Source organism: Zosterops lateralis (genome assembly GCF_965231275.1).
Source record: "Zosterops lateralis genome assembly, chromosome: 18".
NCBI classification, from domain to species: Eukaryota; Metazoa; Chordata; class Aves; order Passeriformes; family Zosteropidae; genus Zosterops; species Zosterops lateralis.
The window spans coordinates 8,406,335-8,421,376 of NC_139778.1; the positions used below are offsets into that span (position 1 = coordinate 8,406,335).

At 40.8% G+C, this 15,042-nt stretch overlaps 1 protein-coding gene across 5 annotated transcripts; it reads left to right on the forward strand.

Moving 5' to 3' along the window:
* The first annotated feature begins 340 nt into the window (after positions 1-340).
* Positions 341-11,778, forward strand: ZNF207 (zinc finger protein 207). Of its 5 annotated transcripts, XM_083874634.1 has the most exons (12): positions 341-493; positions 1,932-2,058; positions 2,526-2,664; positions 3,201-3,368; positions 4,025-4,100; positions 4,582-4,629; positions 6,428-6,528; positions 7,559-7,719; positions 9,784-10,026; positions 10,717-10,879; positions 11,030-11,213; positions 11,434-11,778. In XM_083874634.1, the coding sequence occupies exons 1-11, from the start codon at positions 453-455 to the stop codon at positions 11,188-11,190; spliced, it is 1,428 nt and encodes a 475-aa protein (XP_083730760.1). In that variant the 5' UTR covers positions 341-452; the 3' UTR covers positions 11,191-11,213; positions 11,434-11,778. The 5 variants fall into 5 exon arrangements, with proteins under 5 accessions (XP_083730760.1, XP_083730759.1, XP_083730761.1 ...); XM_083874633.1 differs by having other exon boundaries at positions 11,030-11,778; XM_083874635.1 differs by having other exon boundaries at positions 6,428-6,498; positions 11,030-11,778.
* Positions 11,779-15,042: the final 3,264 nt, after the last annotated feature.

A 15,042-nucleotide genomic window follows, 5' to 3' on the forward strand; every position in this document is an offset into this window, starting at 1 on the left:
GCCCCATCCCTGGAAGCGTTCAAGGTCAGGTTGGACACGGCTTGGAGCAGTCCGGTCTAGTGAAAGCTGTCCCTGCCGATGGCAGAGGGGTGGAACGAGATGGGTTTTAAGGCCCCTCCCAACCCAACCCAAAGCACTCCGTGACAGTTTCCGTGGCACACCGAGGTCCCCCAGGCACAGCCCCCACAGCCCCGACCGGACAAAATGGCGGCGGCGCCGTGAGGCGTCATGGGACCGCCCGCTGGGGGCGACCGCGCGCGCGTCACGTGCCCCCCCCCCCCCCCCCCAGCCTGCGGGCGCGGGGCATTGTGGGAGTCCGGAGGCCGCTGCGGCGCCTGAGGGAGCGCGGCCGCCATTTTGTGCCTCTCGCTCGGTGCGGGGCGGCCGCGCGGGCGCTGCGGCTCTGACGGGGCGCTTGGCTCTCCTGCTCTCTAGGTCGGGGTGACGCCGCCATGGGCCGTAAGAAGAAGAAGCAGCTGAAGCCTTGGTGCTGGTATCCTTTTGTGTGGGACGCGGCTGATGCGGAGAGCCGGGTGGGGGAGGGGAGCGGCGCGGCCTGGCGCGGCCGGGGCTCGGTCTCGTCCCGTCTCGTCCCGTCTCGTCCCGAGATGGGGCTCAGCCCTTCTCCTCACGCTCGTTGCCGTTTGTCTCGGTGCTTGGCCCTGTTCCAGCCTCGGGAGGTTCCCCCCGCTCGGGACGAGGCCCGGTCCGTGCCCTTGCTGTGCTCCCCGCTCGGCCTCGGGCCCGCTCCTGCCGCCCTCGCCGAGGCCGCGGCCTCCCCCGATCCCTAAGGCCGGGACGGCGGGAAATGGAGAATTATCTTTATCTTTAGCGAGGGAGGATATTAAAGGGAGAAAATCCTGCTACTAGTAAATACATTTATTCTCGGAGGGGGTTGAGATGTGATTAGAAGAGAGTTTTTGAAAACTTTTTCCTTTTTTCATGCCGAGGGGGCTTTCAACTTGTGATTGCTGCATCATGATCAGTTTTAGTTTTTCAGTATCCGGAAATACTGGTGGATTTCCATGTGATCGCTCCTTCAGAAAGTGCTCACTGTTGTGGAGTGATTACACATTTACGTTTTCTCCTGTTTCTATTCTCTAGAATTGTTTAATAAAGAAATTTAAAAGGTGCCTTGAGGTATTTTACCATTTTGTCTTGGAAGCCATAGAAAGCCATATGTGTTTATTTTAGGCATTAATTTGTTTCACGCTTTGGTGGAAGCAAGAGACGCACAATGTTAACATTTTCTTAATAATGAATAGCAAGCGTGTTTATGTCTCACCTAAGAATATGTGTGGAGTGTTTGCTGAAATACCAATGCTGACCCACAGAAAGGAAATGCAGTTTGCCTCTTCTGTTACATAGATGTCCAAACAGTTCTTTGCTTAAAATATTTATTTTTAAAAGCAGAGATTTTTTTTTCAGTTACTGCAGCAAATTATGATGTGTCATAAAAAATGCTAGCTGGATGTCTGGAAGAGAAAGGGAATTCTTAACTAAAACCTTTGTTCTCTTTTATGATTGTTAGTTACTGGTAATTGATTAAAGAGGCACTTCAGAGTAATTTGCATAATTTCCCTTCTGCTGATTTCAAGCTCCCTTCTCCTTCAGTGCTGTAGCAGCATTCACAGCCCTGAAGAAAAAAATAGGTGGGACTTGAAAACCATGAGTCAAACAATATGGAATCAAGTGATGATTCTGCCTGTGTGCAGACACCTTCCCACTTTTGTGCCTCTGTAAAGAGGGATTTGCTGGATCGAGGGTGTTTGGTTTCAGACATCCATGAAATATTTGTCACTCTTTGAATGCTCAGAGATGCTTCTTGTACCTTTCTCCTGCTTCAGGAAAAATCACACTGGTGCTGATTACCTTAGTCCTGTCTAAAAGGTATTTCCAGTATTAAATGTTTCCTTAACAGTCTTCACTAGGTATTGTAATAGGGATTTTGATGATGAGAAAATTCTTATACAGCATCAAAAAGCAAAGCACTTTAAATGCCATATATGTCATAAGAAACTGTACACAGGACCTGGTTTAGCTATACACTGCATGCAGGTAAGGAGTTTCAGATTTACATGAGCTTTTCTTTACAGTATCTAAAATTTAAATGAAGTGTCCTTAAGAAGGGAAGGGTTTGGGGCTTGCAGAGTCTTTAAAACTGATGAGAAAAAGACCCCAGTGGGCTGTTTGCAGCACAGGAGTCCAAGACCCCAGTAGGCTGTTTGCAGCACAGGAGTCCAGCTGTGTCAGCAGTCAAACGGCCACTGTTTAGAGAGGTCTTTATCAGGAGTTTTGTAGGAGTGAAGGAATTGTGCTGTCTTGGTTTTTCTAAGTTTCTATAAGCTGGTCTTAGGGGTAATAGTAGTTACCAGAGATTAGGAAGCACAGATAAAGAAAATGCCTGGCCAGAGAGATTATTCCCATTAAGGATGTTCCTTTTCTGTCTTGAAACTGCCTGAAGAACACAGAGAATTTACGCTGAATTGTGGTCAGCAGGATTTTTGTGGGTTTTTTTTCTTTAGGTACATAAAGAAACAATAGATGCTGTTCCAAATGCTATTCCTGGAAGAACAGACATTGAACTGGAAATCTATGGAATGGAAGGCATTCCAGAAAAAGATATGGAGGAACGGAGGAGGTTACTTGAACAAAAAACTCAGGGTAAGGTGTAGTGTGGCTGGTTGCCTCTTATTTCCCCTGGTGTGTTCCTTACTCAGCTGTGGCTCTCACTGAGGGTGGGATTTAATGCATTCTCTGGCAGCAATTTGTCAGCCATGTGGGAGGCTGGGAGGGATTTCTTCTTTCTTGTTCCTGCCAGAGCATTTCAAACAATTACCTAATAAATATGGGCATAGTTATTTATTTGTGAGGGTAAGAGGCAGAAAGGCAGAGGTAAAACTGTCCTGATGATTCCCAAATGCTTTGGTTTCTTTGCTGTTCAAACATACCTTTGGTTGAACTGCTTTGGTTTATGCTGGACAGCATGACATTGACACAGGGGCAGATCCCTCTGTACGTTCAGGGTCATGGCAGTGTGAGTCACATTCCTTCCCTTTATTTGTGGCTATAGGTGGGCACACACAGCATTCTTTCTTTGTATTTCTGTGATTTTTTTGAACACTGACAGGGTTTGAATTTTGCTATTAGTTAACTTTATAATATGTGGTTTTTGATCATATGTAATGTACTGTCTGCAGAGAGCCAGAAAAAGAAACAACAGGATGATTCTGATGAGTATGAAGATGATGAATCTGCAGCTTCAACTTCATTTCAACCCCAGCAAGTTCAGCCACAGCAGGGGTACATTCCCCCAATGGCACAGCCAGGTTTGCCTCCTGTGCCAGGTGCACCAGGGATGCCTCCAGGTGAGACATTGTGTTAGCTGGTTGCTGAAAACCTCAGTAGAAGCATGAATTGCTGCTGATGTACATGAGTAATAATCTGCCCTTTTAATGCTGGGGTCACAGAATGGTCTGGGAGGTGCAGATAAGCAGTTTGTTAATTAATTCCCCTGTTCTGTGCATGAGCACGTCCTCCTTGGTGGACTGGATTCAGGTACCTAATGCTGGTGTGTAGATTGAAGGCATGTGGCAGTGTAACAGATTAGTGCTTCAGACAGAAGTCTCCCAGTGGTAGTTGTTCATGGGATTATGTAGAGTTTGGAAACAGGGCAGAAAGGCTGCTCTGTGCCTGGAGACTGCTAACACAGAACAGACTGTTCTGTGCAGGCCATAGATACAGTGAGGAAAGAATTATGATCAGTGAGTGAAGAATAATCTCTTCTTGTAATATGATGTCTTTGGAGATCACTAAAAAAATACACAGTCTTGCAGGGCTGAGAACAATCAATCAAAAGTCAGATTGTCAGATAGTATTCATATTGCACTGTTTGTAAGCAATATTTCAAAACCCAGTCTTTTAGGACTTCCTGTAAAGCATTTATCCACTGTAAACTTACTAGATGATATTTGTTACCAACTGTATGTTATCAGAGTTGTTAAAAATGTATTTTTCTTTTAAGGTATACCCCCATTAATGGCAGGTGTTCCACCTATGATGCCTGGAATGCCTCCAGTTATGCCTGGAATGCCACCTGGGTGAGTAGCAAGAAAGACTTAATATTATATGTCCATACTGTGCATTTTAAACTGTCACAGAAAAAGTGAAGCTAACGTTAAAAATGTGCATAGGGAATTGTGGCCTGTGTAACCTAACTGACCAGCTGGATGGCTGTAAACCAACATGTAAAATATGGCCAAACTGAGTTTATGTATAAAGTGTCTTACCTTTCTCCTGACTTAATAATTGTTAAGTAGTAGGATATTAATACAAAATTTTGTTGTGTTGGTTTAGAGCCTTCTGTGAGCCACTGTTCCCTTGTGTATTGCACAATATATTGTGCATCTGATTGTCAGTCATCAACATAACAGGGAAAAAGTGCTGGATAGTGTGTATTTTTCTTGTATTTTGGGCGAAAGATGTTGGTTTTTATGTTTGTTTGGGGTTGACACCATACCCTATCACAATGTATTTGGAAATTCACAGTTAGATTTTTGATTTTGTCATAAATTTTCACAGATTACATCAACAGAGAAAATACATGCAGTCATTTTGTGGTGGAAACATGTAAGCATCTCATTAATGTAATTCTAGGTACATTCATTATGCCATTTTATGTCATGTTTTTGATAAGCTTGAAATTGTTTTACTGAAAAGCTTTGAATATTGCCTAAGAATTTGGGGAAGATACCTGGTTAGGTTTTGTTACTATGTAATACGTGAAGGTTTTATGCTTTTGTCTAAATGAATATTACAAAACCGTGAAATGCATTCTATAAGATTTTAACCAAATAGACCCTTAGAGACTTTAAGCCTCTCTTGAACCAGAGCTTGGAGATGTGCTCGATCCTTCACACTGCAGGACATCCTGCAGGAGCTCAGTTTAATCTAAACTCTATTCTCACTGAGTTGAAAGGTCGTTCTCTTCTGAGACATAAATACTGATGTAACAGTCTTTGAATTTAAAAATCATATTATAGTTGAACATGGTGTGGATGCTCATCAGAAGTTTAGCTTTTCTGGGTGAAAACTCAACAGAATTTAATCAGGTTGTCTTGACAGTCCTCATGAAATTCCTTGTTAACTTCCAGGTGAATGTTACATCACCTGTAAAACACAAATGAATTTGCCAGAACTTCATTTCATTTTGGGAGGGGAGGGTGATGTTGCATTATGCTTTGGTCTATTCTGATCTAAAATTTTGCTTACTTAACCTGATTAACTTATGTTTAAAAATTATCTAAGAATTAGGAGACAGGAAGCAACTTTGGTTTTAGTGTGACAGCAGTTGTAGCACTACCTGCAGTTTGTTCTGGGGCAGCAGGCAGTGAGCATCCCACACTTGTTTTGATGTTTGCTGGGTGGCAAGACACACTTTGCCTTCTCCAGCCAAAAAAGGGATGATGGGTCTGTGTCGCCAGTCATTGCTGCTTCTGCAGTGGTTGTTCCCTGTGTAGCAGTGATAGAGGAGTTGAGAGCAGAAATCAAACTTTCCACAATGAATCCTCACCTGCTCATGGGATTTGGTCTGAAAACAGCAGTGGTGAAGGTGTCTTGACTGTCATACAAACAGAAACTGCTTCTTAGTGGGGTTTTGGTTTGTACTGGAGTGCTGCAAATCAGCTTAACTTGCTCACTAAAGTAATAAACGTTCCTTTATTTTGTGTGTCTAATTTATTTTTGAATGTCTGCAAAAAATGAAGCAAATTTAAGCTACACTTATTTGTTCCCTGTAAAGGGCTTATACATAGTCATCTAGGAAAAACAATCAAACCCATTTTTAATATGGAGAAAAAATATGAGGACTTCTCATTTTAAAAAAACAAAATCCCACTTTATCATTCATTAGTGTATGGAGTGTTTTCTGTAACTGGAACTCCAGAAGCTTTCTTGCCCTATGATCTCTGCTCTGCTTTTGTCAATATTTTTTGGATAGTTCTACAGCTTTGGGTTATCTGCCAGTCAGTATCAGAGAAGAGTAATAGCAGATGTACAGCAATTGTAGCGTGATTGGAGCTGGCTGGTTTTCCTGCATTCAGACTCCATGAGTTTACTGAGATCAGGTTCTTGGAACATTCTGCTGCAGATAGTAGTCTGAGAGAGATTTCAAGAGACACTAGTTCAGGAAATCTCATAATAGAGGAAGTGAGTTCTTGAGAAATTAAAGTTCAGATAAGTGTTTGGGGTTTTGGGTGCTGGGTTATGTTTTGGTTTTATTCTTGTGGAGTCAGTTGGTTTGGAATTGCCTCTCTTGAGAGCTTCTTGAAATTATTTACCATTATTTTTTATCTAACACAGGGATGTGCCAATTGTCTTAACACTTTATCGTGAGTGTTCATACCAGTGCTCATTTTCTGTTCAATAGGATGATGCCGATGGGTGGAATGATGCCTCCTGGGCCAGGAATCCCACCTCTTATGCCTGGTATGCCACCAGGTAGGTCAGGGTTGTCGAACTCGTACTATGGTGAGAGTTTAATTATATTTATTTATTTCCACTAAGATTTAGGATTTATGTATAGAATATACAGATTTGTGTCACCACCCACCACCTCGATGTGGTTGGATTATCACAGAAGCCACTCTAGTGCAGAGGTGGTTGTTTTGTGGCTTCTGATTATAAATAATTATTTGAGTTTAATATAGCATTGTTAAAGTAAGAAATAGAATACAGTTTTTTTGTTTTATTGCACTTTCTCACACTGTTATGTTGCCTGGTCTGTCTTGATCTCTTTTGTAAATTAATGTTTGTGGCTGCAGTTGGAAAATAGTTACGACTGAAAATGTGAAAAGTGGGGAATAGTGTTGGTGGTTTACCTAGCTAATGCGCCTGCAGTGTGAAGAAACTTAAGTGAAATTTTGGTCTCTTACCATAGCTAAAAAAGATGTTTCTTGAGCAGCTCTTAAGCAGACCTCAGTTCCCTGGATGTTCCACCTCACCAGCAGCTGTGTGGTAATGAACTGAGGTTTGCTGGTTTGCTTGATGGAACCCATGGGAGGTGTTAACTTCCCACGGACCTCCACTAGAGCTCCACACACACCAAATGCAGGTGTTGTGGTGACACTACAAAATGTCCCAGTCCACTTTATTGATGACCCCAGCAAAGCTGGCAGTGTGTGGGCCACAGTTCTGGTACTGTTCAGAAACAGTTTAGTCTCCCTTGGATTTTTGTAACAGTGTCATCCGTGCTCTTGGCAGTAGAGGTGCAGTGTGTCAGAAACAGTTACTGCATTAATTGTGTTGGTTTATTGAGAGCATAAACTTCATCATTGCAGCTTTAGTAAAAAACAACCCACCATTGCTCCGAAGTGTTTGAGCTTACTGCCTGTGCATAGTCATTGACTGCTGGCATTACCCTTTGTCATGTTTTATTTTGCTGTTGCCTTAAAAATACATCTTGTAGTGGGAAACTTTGTTCTAAGGAGCAGTGGGATTGGTAAAGGAATATTTGTGCTTCCTGGAGCCTGATCCGTCGCCCGTTGTTTGTGGTTTGTAGGGATGCCCCCGCCTGTGGGGCCTCGGCCTGGCATGCCTCCAATGACACAAGCACAGCCTGTTACAGCCCCGGGCATCCTGAACCGGCCTCCAGCTCCTGCTGCAACAGCTCCAACCCCACAGCCTCCAGTCACCAAACCACTCTTCCCAAGCGCGGGGCAGGTAAGGTATCCCAGAGCCTGGACTCTCCTGTATTTCTCAAATTGCCACCGTGTCAGTAGTGCCTATTTATTATTGAGGATGTGCAGGAAATGACTGATTCAGTTTTTTTTGCTTGAGTTGATGTTTAAGTTTAATACAGGGTAGTGCTTGAATGAATTTTAAAAGATTCTTTTGTTTGTCTTAAAAGAGCTGAGAAGCCAGACAGAAGCTCTGTAAGCACTGGGGAAGAAAGGAGTAGGCAAAACACTCCTAAACACCTTTAGTTTGTTGTTTATAAGGGGACTTTGGGTGGGTGAAGAGGTGTGTTAGCTACAGGAATCTGAATGCATAGAACTCCACCTAAAATTTCCAAATTAAAAATCTTGACATGACTTGTTCTCATCTGTTCTCATAATGGTCTCTCTACTGGTAAATGAATTAATTTATTCTGTAGTCTGGTTAAACTGGTTAAACATTTCCTGAGTTAGGAGGGGGGTTTTTTTGCTTCAAAAAGTTTAGGAGTACATCAGTGCAGTGAAAACTTAATTTCAATGTTGTGGGGAGGGCAGTGGGGAATTGATAGTGGCTTGTGACCTCTTCCCTGTAAGTGCACTTGTTCATAGGTCCTGGAGGTTTTACTTGCTTTCAAGTACATTGCGGAAACCTTTATAATTTGCTGTTTGCATTTTGGGCTTCTGCAGGGAATACATGTGTACAAAAATTCGGTCCTTTCATAAGAAAGGGCTTAGTATAAGAAATCCTTTCATCTGGATACTTTCCACCCATTTGTTTGGAGACTTTTCACTGTTTCCTTTCTTTTATGCTACAGATGGGGACACCTGTCACAAGCTCAAGTACAGCTTCCTCCAATTCAGAAAGTCTCTCAGCATCTTCTAACGCTCTGTTTCCTAGCACAGCACAAGTACGCAGGAAGTCACAGTTTAAAACAAAAATTGCTTTGCAACTTAACCCTTTGGACCGTTCTGTAAAATCTCAAATTGACTAAACATTTTCAGATAATTTCTGTTGTGTTCCTGATTATGTTTAGCTGGTAAAACGGCAGAGTCCATGATTATGAGTTGCATCTTACCAGAAACAGCACGTCGAAGGGCCCAATTTTTCTTGGTGTGAAAGAATGAAATGTTACATTCTGGTTCTAAAGGGTTAAAAGAGCATGAAAGCAGTTAAATGCATTTTAGTGGGCAGTGGCTAGCTTGATGCATGGTGAAGGCTTTTTAGTTTATGTTCTTTAATATGACACATCATAATGTAGGGAATTTTAAAATTGCATTATGTGCAAAATGTTAAACTTTTTTTTGATTGGGGGGTTCAGATAATTGTAAATATGTAGTGACCAGAAACAAAAGCATTCTCTCATAATTAAGGTTTGCTTTGGAGATTGCTGTGTCTTTAGAGGCAGCTTTGCAAAACAGACTTTTACAGGGTTTTTGTAACAGAAGAACAGGAGAGATGAAATGTTGGAATCTCTAGTGGACCTCTTAGTAGCTTCCATTGATTCTTCATTCACAAATAAGATTAAAATTCTGTAGATAAACACAGTACTTTGTGAAAATACTTCAGTGTGTTTATGGAGAGAACACTTAAAGCCCTGACACAATAGAGCTTTCTTAAATTTGATCAAAATATTTCTTTAATACCTAATTTTAATGAATACTAGCAGTTTGAGCTGTACTCTAAACTAATGGTTGCTAAAATATGTTAATTTAGTGAAAAAATGTGAAAATGTTCCTAAAAAATAGTGGTTCATGAAGGATTTACACATTTGCCAAATTCAGTGTTTGAGATAAAATAGTGGGGTGTTTTTTTCTTTATTGTTCCTTTGTTGTGGCTTTTTACCTGCAAATTTTAGACTTTCCTCTGTGTGTGTGTGTGTCTTTGTGTACATACTGGGGTTTATTTTGTCTTGGTTTCAGTTGCTCTAGTATGCAGTAAGGCTGAACTTTACTTTTGTCAAGCTTGTTATAATTATATATCTCACTGGAAGGTTTCAGAGGTCTAACAGTCATCATTTGAGTTGTCTTATGCTTTGAGAAATAAATACTGACCTGTCTCTGTGTTTCACAGGCTGCAGCAGCTGTGCCAGGGCCGGTTGGTACTGATTTCAAACCTTTGAATTCGACACCCGCAACAACAACGGAGCCCCCCAAACCAACATTCCCTGCTTACACACAGTCTACAGCCTCAACCACTAGCACGACAAACAGCACTGCAGCTAAAGCAGCTACATCTATCACAAGTAAGCCTGCTACCCTCACAACAACCAGTGCAACCAGTAAGTTGATCCATCCAGATGAGGATATATCACTGGTAAGTTAGTACGTTTTCATTATCTTACTGAAAAATGCAATTTGTGATGATGTGGCAGATTAAATGGAATTTCATCTGTGCTCTGCATTATGTGTATTTTAGTAGTGGTGAGAGTGCAAACTGTGCAAATGTAACTGACAGAACTTCTTTGATTGCAAAGTGGTGACTGGCATGTTGCAGTGATCTTGCTGCAGAGTAAGCCTTAGTGGTGGTGGTGGTGGGAAGTCTCTCAACCCAAAATACAATTTGGACTTTTATTGCATGTGTCTTAAACTTGAAGTGAATTAGGTCTGGGTAATAAGTGTAGAAGGAAAGACTGAAAAGTTTGAAGTTGTTTTGATGCTATTACAGCAGTTAGAAATATGGAATGTATGGATAAAACAAATGAACATTAATTACAGTTCAGAAATCTTTAGAATCTCTGTGTTTTTAAGAGAAAAGGCTTTATTTAGCTGGGGGAAGGGGAGAATTTGAGTTCCATGTAGAATGCTTGAATTGGTCTGTATTAAGGAAGAAAGTCTGCAGAAAGGGGGGCAAATCCTACTGCTGCTGTGTAATGTCAAAGACTAATAGTCTTTGAATTTGTAAGGTAGTTAAAATAGTATAGTAATCTACTTTGTTTCACTTCTGTTTACTTTGCTTTTGATGAGTTTTAACACAGTGTGTTGTGGTTGTCTCTTCTGGTTTTAGGAAGAGAGAAGGGCACAGTTGCCTAAATACCAGCGCAATCTTCCTCGACCAGGCCAGGCTGCCCTGGGTAATCCACCAGTTGGACCAATTGGAGGTATGATGCCACCACAGCCAGGAATTCCTCCACAACAACAAGGAATGAGACCTCCCATGCCACCTCATGGTAATCATAAGTTTCCCAGCTTCTGTTTTTATAAAGATTATGAAGTTGCCTGTACTAGCAGGGAGGGGCGAAGCTTTTCGCAAAATGCACTTCTCACTATTTAAAAAAAAATAAAAATTATTCTTTGCATCTTAACTGTTCTGTTTATAGGTCAGTATGGTGCTCATCACCAGGGCATGCCAGGATATCTTCCTGGAGCAATGCCTCCCTATGGTCAGGGACCTCCGATGGTGCCCCCGTACCAGAGTGGACCTCCTCGCCCTCCGATGGGAATGAGACCGCCCGTAATGTCGCAAGGTGGCCGCTACTGATGCTCCTACTCACGCTCTAATAGGTTTGGAGATTAAACCTTTTCTCATCTTGTGCTGTTAATATAGCCGAGCTTCCGTCAATTAAGGCTTCATTGTGACTTTTAAAAAAAAAGTATCTTCCCACATGCAAGGAGCTATTGGACATTCTTATTTTACATGGGAAAAATTATTTGGAATAATAACAGGAACTTTTCCTGATGTTGCGATTTATACTGTATGGCTTCTTTTTCATGTTTCATCTAGGTTTTTAGAAGTGAAGTATAGTAAATATGGTTCGTTAAATTGTGAAGGCGCTGGAATTACATGAACATACCACCTTAAAGGCAAGTTCTGTAATGTTATGTTGCTATCTGTGAAATTATGCCTTCACAGCACTTCAGGTGCTGTTGGACTTCATGTCCCCAACATAGTTTGGTGAGGGCTGTAACTGTTCCCAACTACTTGTACATGAAAGTCTGAACTTGTAACAATATTTAATGTATTTAGAGTTCCTCCTGTTCCAGGGTTTAAGTAAATTGACCCACTAAGGTCATGTGACTTTTCTGTACTGTTATAAACTTCATTGTAATAAAAGAGGAGAAAAATTTATATGCCTTTTTATTCGTGACCAGCTGTGGACAACTGCCTGAAAGGTTTGTACAGATGCATGCCTTGGTAACCGTTGGTGTAATGAACACAGTTAATGGTGCTGTTTTGGTAAAGTCTGACTGAATTCCTTCTAAAGTTCTAAAGAGTCACTCAGCTGTACATCCTGAGGGGACAAAGACCTGTACACTTATTAAGTGACTCCTCAAAACTCAGGCTGCAGGAGGCACATCCTAACTCTTGGTTGTAACTTCTCTTAATGCTTATGCTTTTTTATTTGTGATTTTTTTGTCCTCAATAAATTTCAAATGCTTTCTAGTCCTGGCACTTGCTTGTAGGATGTGAAAGTGCTCTGAGTGCATCCTAGTGCCATGGTATGTCCCATTAGTTCACACTGCAACTGATACTTTTTAATGTGCAAATGGAGGTGAATTTTAGGAGCCTTTTAGGTGAAGATTTCTAGAAGCTTAGGTGCATGGCACATGGGTGAGTGACTTCCAGTTGATGTATTGAAGTTGACCTGCAAAAGAGAAATGGTAGCTTAACCAACCCTGTTAATGCATAGAAGAGGCAAAGCAGGCAAGAATAATGTGTTATATGCTGTGTGTTTACTTCAAATGTTCAGAATTTCATGTTTTGGCAGTATCCAAAAGGTGAACCATCTGTAACCATCTGTTGTGTCCTATGATCAGATATCTGAGTTTTCTTGAGCCATTCCATGAAGGTTTCTGGGTAAGAGACCTTTTTATCAAAGAGAGGTCTTCCCTCTATGAATTAGTCATTTCTCTGTTTATAAGAGTAGAGTGACAAGTTCCTGTTAAGGTTGTAATTAAGTCTGACATCATGTGTTCCTGTGTCATATCTCTGATGAGACTGTAGAGAGAGGCTTTTTGAAGGGGAGGGAAGTGAGGGCATCTCCAGCCTCTTCTCAGTGGGGAAAAAAGAGTGGTGAATTTTTCATTTGCAGGTCAACTTTAAATACATGTTCCAGCCTCAAGCCTTATCTGCTTGATAATTAATGGGGATATCTCTTCTTTAGGGTAGGGTAGGGTAGAACGATCCATCAGCATTTTTGTGTTATTATAAATGTTTTTGTAGATAGTGGAAGTTTTTCACTTAATTGTAATACTGAGCGTTATGGCTCTGTTTTTTGAAAGTCTTGGGGTTCTTTAGCTGCACTAAAGTACTTCATGTGGCTTTATTCTGTGCTGTCTCTTAAAAGTACAAAAATACAGTACAACTAAAATACTACATTATCTCAGCTTCTGTCCTGTGGTCACAGAATGTTTCAAAAGCAATAGAGCATGCAGTGCAATCTAGTTACAGCTGAATGGCCTTAGTTTAACCATTAAGAATTGCTAGGCACTTTTTTTCTGAAATGTTTAGCCTTTTTAAGACCATAACTCCAAGCCTCTGTTGAGAAGCAGTTCTCTCTGATCACTGGTATCTACTTATCACCTGTCAGATGTGCAGTATTTGGCTTGCAAATGTGCTGAGTGAGCCTTGATGTCAATTCTTTTGTTAGCTCTTCATCTTGCTTTAGATATAAGTCTAACAGATAAAACTTGTTTTGCTGAGGCAACACTTATATACTTACTCTGGATTTCTTCTGTTTTACCTAATTAGGATAATTACAGAACACTGAGGAGATTTTTAAAAGGTCTTATATTTGTCCTTTTTATAACATTACACATAAAATTCGTACATTATATATAACTACTGCTTGTAAAACTATAAAACTTCTTGCTTTTTCTGAAGATCATATTGGTGCTCTAAGGATGCTTTGCCCTTCTGCCCCAGTCAAGTAAATTCCTTCTCCCTTGGTATCTTCCTGTAATTTTCTGTATGTTGTTTTCAGACCCCTACTTTTCCTGGGATAAAACCTTATTGCATGCACTGTTAACTCAGCATATTCTACAAATTGTATTAAGTTTCACTCTTTGAAACGGTGAATGTCTCATTCTGATAATGGTACCATTTTGTAGCTAATACTGCATAGACTTGAAGCTTGAATGCATTTTGAGAATGATCTTTCCTTAGTAGTAATGTTATGAAAATCCCTCAAGTAAGTGCTGCCACATATATTTCATTGGTACTTGCATACAAGCAGGTGAACAGTTTTTCCATGATTTTCACGTGGATACTTAACTTTCCTGCTCCTGTCATTCCTGTGCAGTAAGAGCTGTGATGTGACTGCCTTTAATCTTCACTTACTCTCGTCTCTTGTGTGATTCTTCTGTAAACAGGCAGGTGTTTCAGTGCCTGTGTTGTCTGTTGGCCCTCACTTTCATTTCTTTGGATACTGCTTCTTAATGTTGAGAGTTGGATTTATGGTACATTTACCCAAAAACAGTAAAACTACTTTGAATGTAATAGTTGTATAAAGACAAATACTTGGTTTACAATGCCAGGTGTAATCAGCATAGCTCTGCCAGCAAAATCCCTGATGTAATGCAGCCATGAAAACAGGGGTTTGCTTTAGTTTATCTTTTCCTGGAAAGAGATTGCAGAAGCCTTTATGATTACAGAAAAGCATATCTTTCATAGCTGTTGCAGGACTCTAGAACTAGAGTCCTGAATAGACAGAAGCTTTTTTTTTACTTGTTGCCTAAATTTGCCATGGCAGATCTTGCAGTAAAATTCACACTTGCAAATGCCTTTTGACCAGTCTTGAAATTGCAATATAATGCAAATGTTGAATACAAAAGATTAAGCTACTAGAAAATTTCAGACACAGGTGGGAAAATAGGTTTAACAAAAAACATGGCAGAATTTATAGCATTTAGGATCAATCATTTTGTGCATGGTCTCACAATATTATAATAAGCAGCTGATCTTTAGGGCACAGTTGATGAGACTGGTGTGAAAGAACCTTGAAAAAGCCTGGGTTAGTTTTTTAGAAGTCTTTATGTAACTCCTCCATACTGCCATTAGAATAGCCTTCTGCCATTGGCCAAGTTGCTTTAAATAAAATACTACTTAGCTGCCTTATGTAGACTGAAAATTTCTTCTGAAACCTTTGGATTACTTTTTTTTTTCTCTTCCACAGATGAGATTTTAGGTGCCAATAATAAATTTGAGGCTGGGCAGTTTATGTAGTACCAGTGGATGACTATTCCTCACTCTGTGCATGCATGGAAGAGTGTAAACAAGCTTCTAGAAACACATTCAGCTGCATCTGCTTTCTGTGGTTTCTGCCAGTATTGTAGTCTGTGGAACTCTTGAGCAGTACTGACACAGAACTGGATAACTTACTCTCTTAAAACA

Coding starts and splice junctions, on each gene's coding strand:
- ZNF207 (XM_083874633.1), top strand. CDS start 453: ATGGGCCGTAAGAAGAAGAAGCAGCTGAAGCCTTGGTGCTG. Junction 494..1,931: donor CAGCTGAAGCCTTGGTGCTG/GTATCCTTTTGT, acceptor AGTCTTCACTAG/GTATTGTAATAGGGATTTTG. Junction 10,027..10,716: donor CAGATGAGGATATATCACTG/GTAAGTTAGTAC, acceptor TTCTGGTTTTAG/GAAGAGAGAAGGGCACAGTT.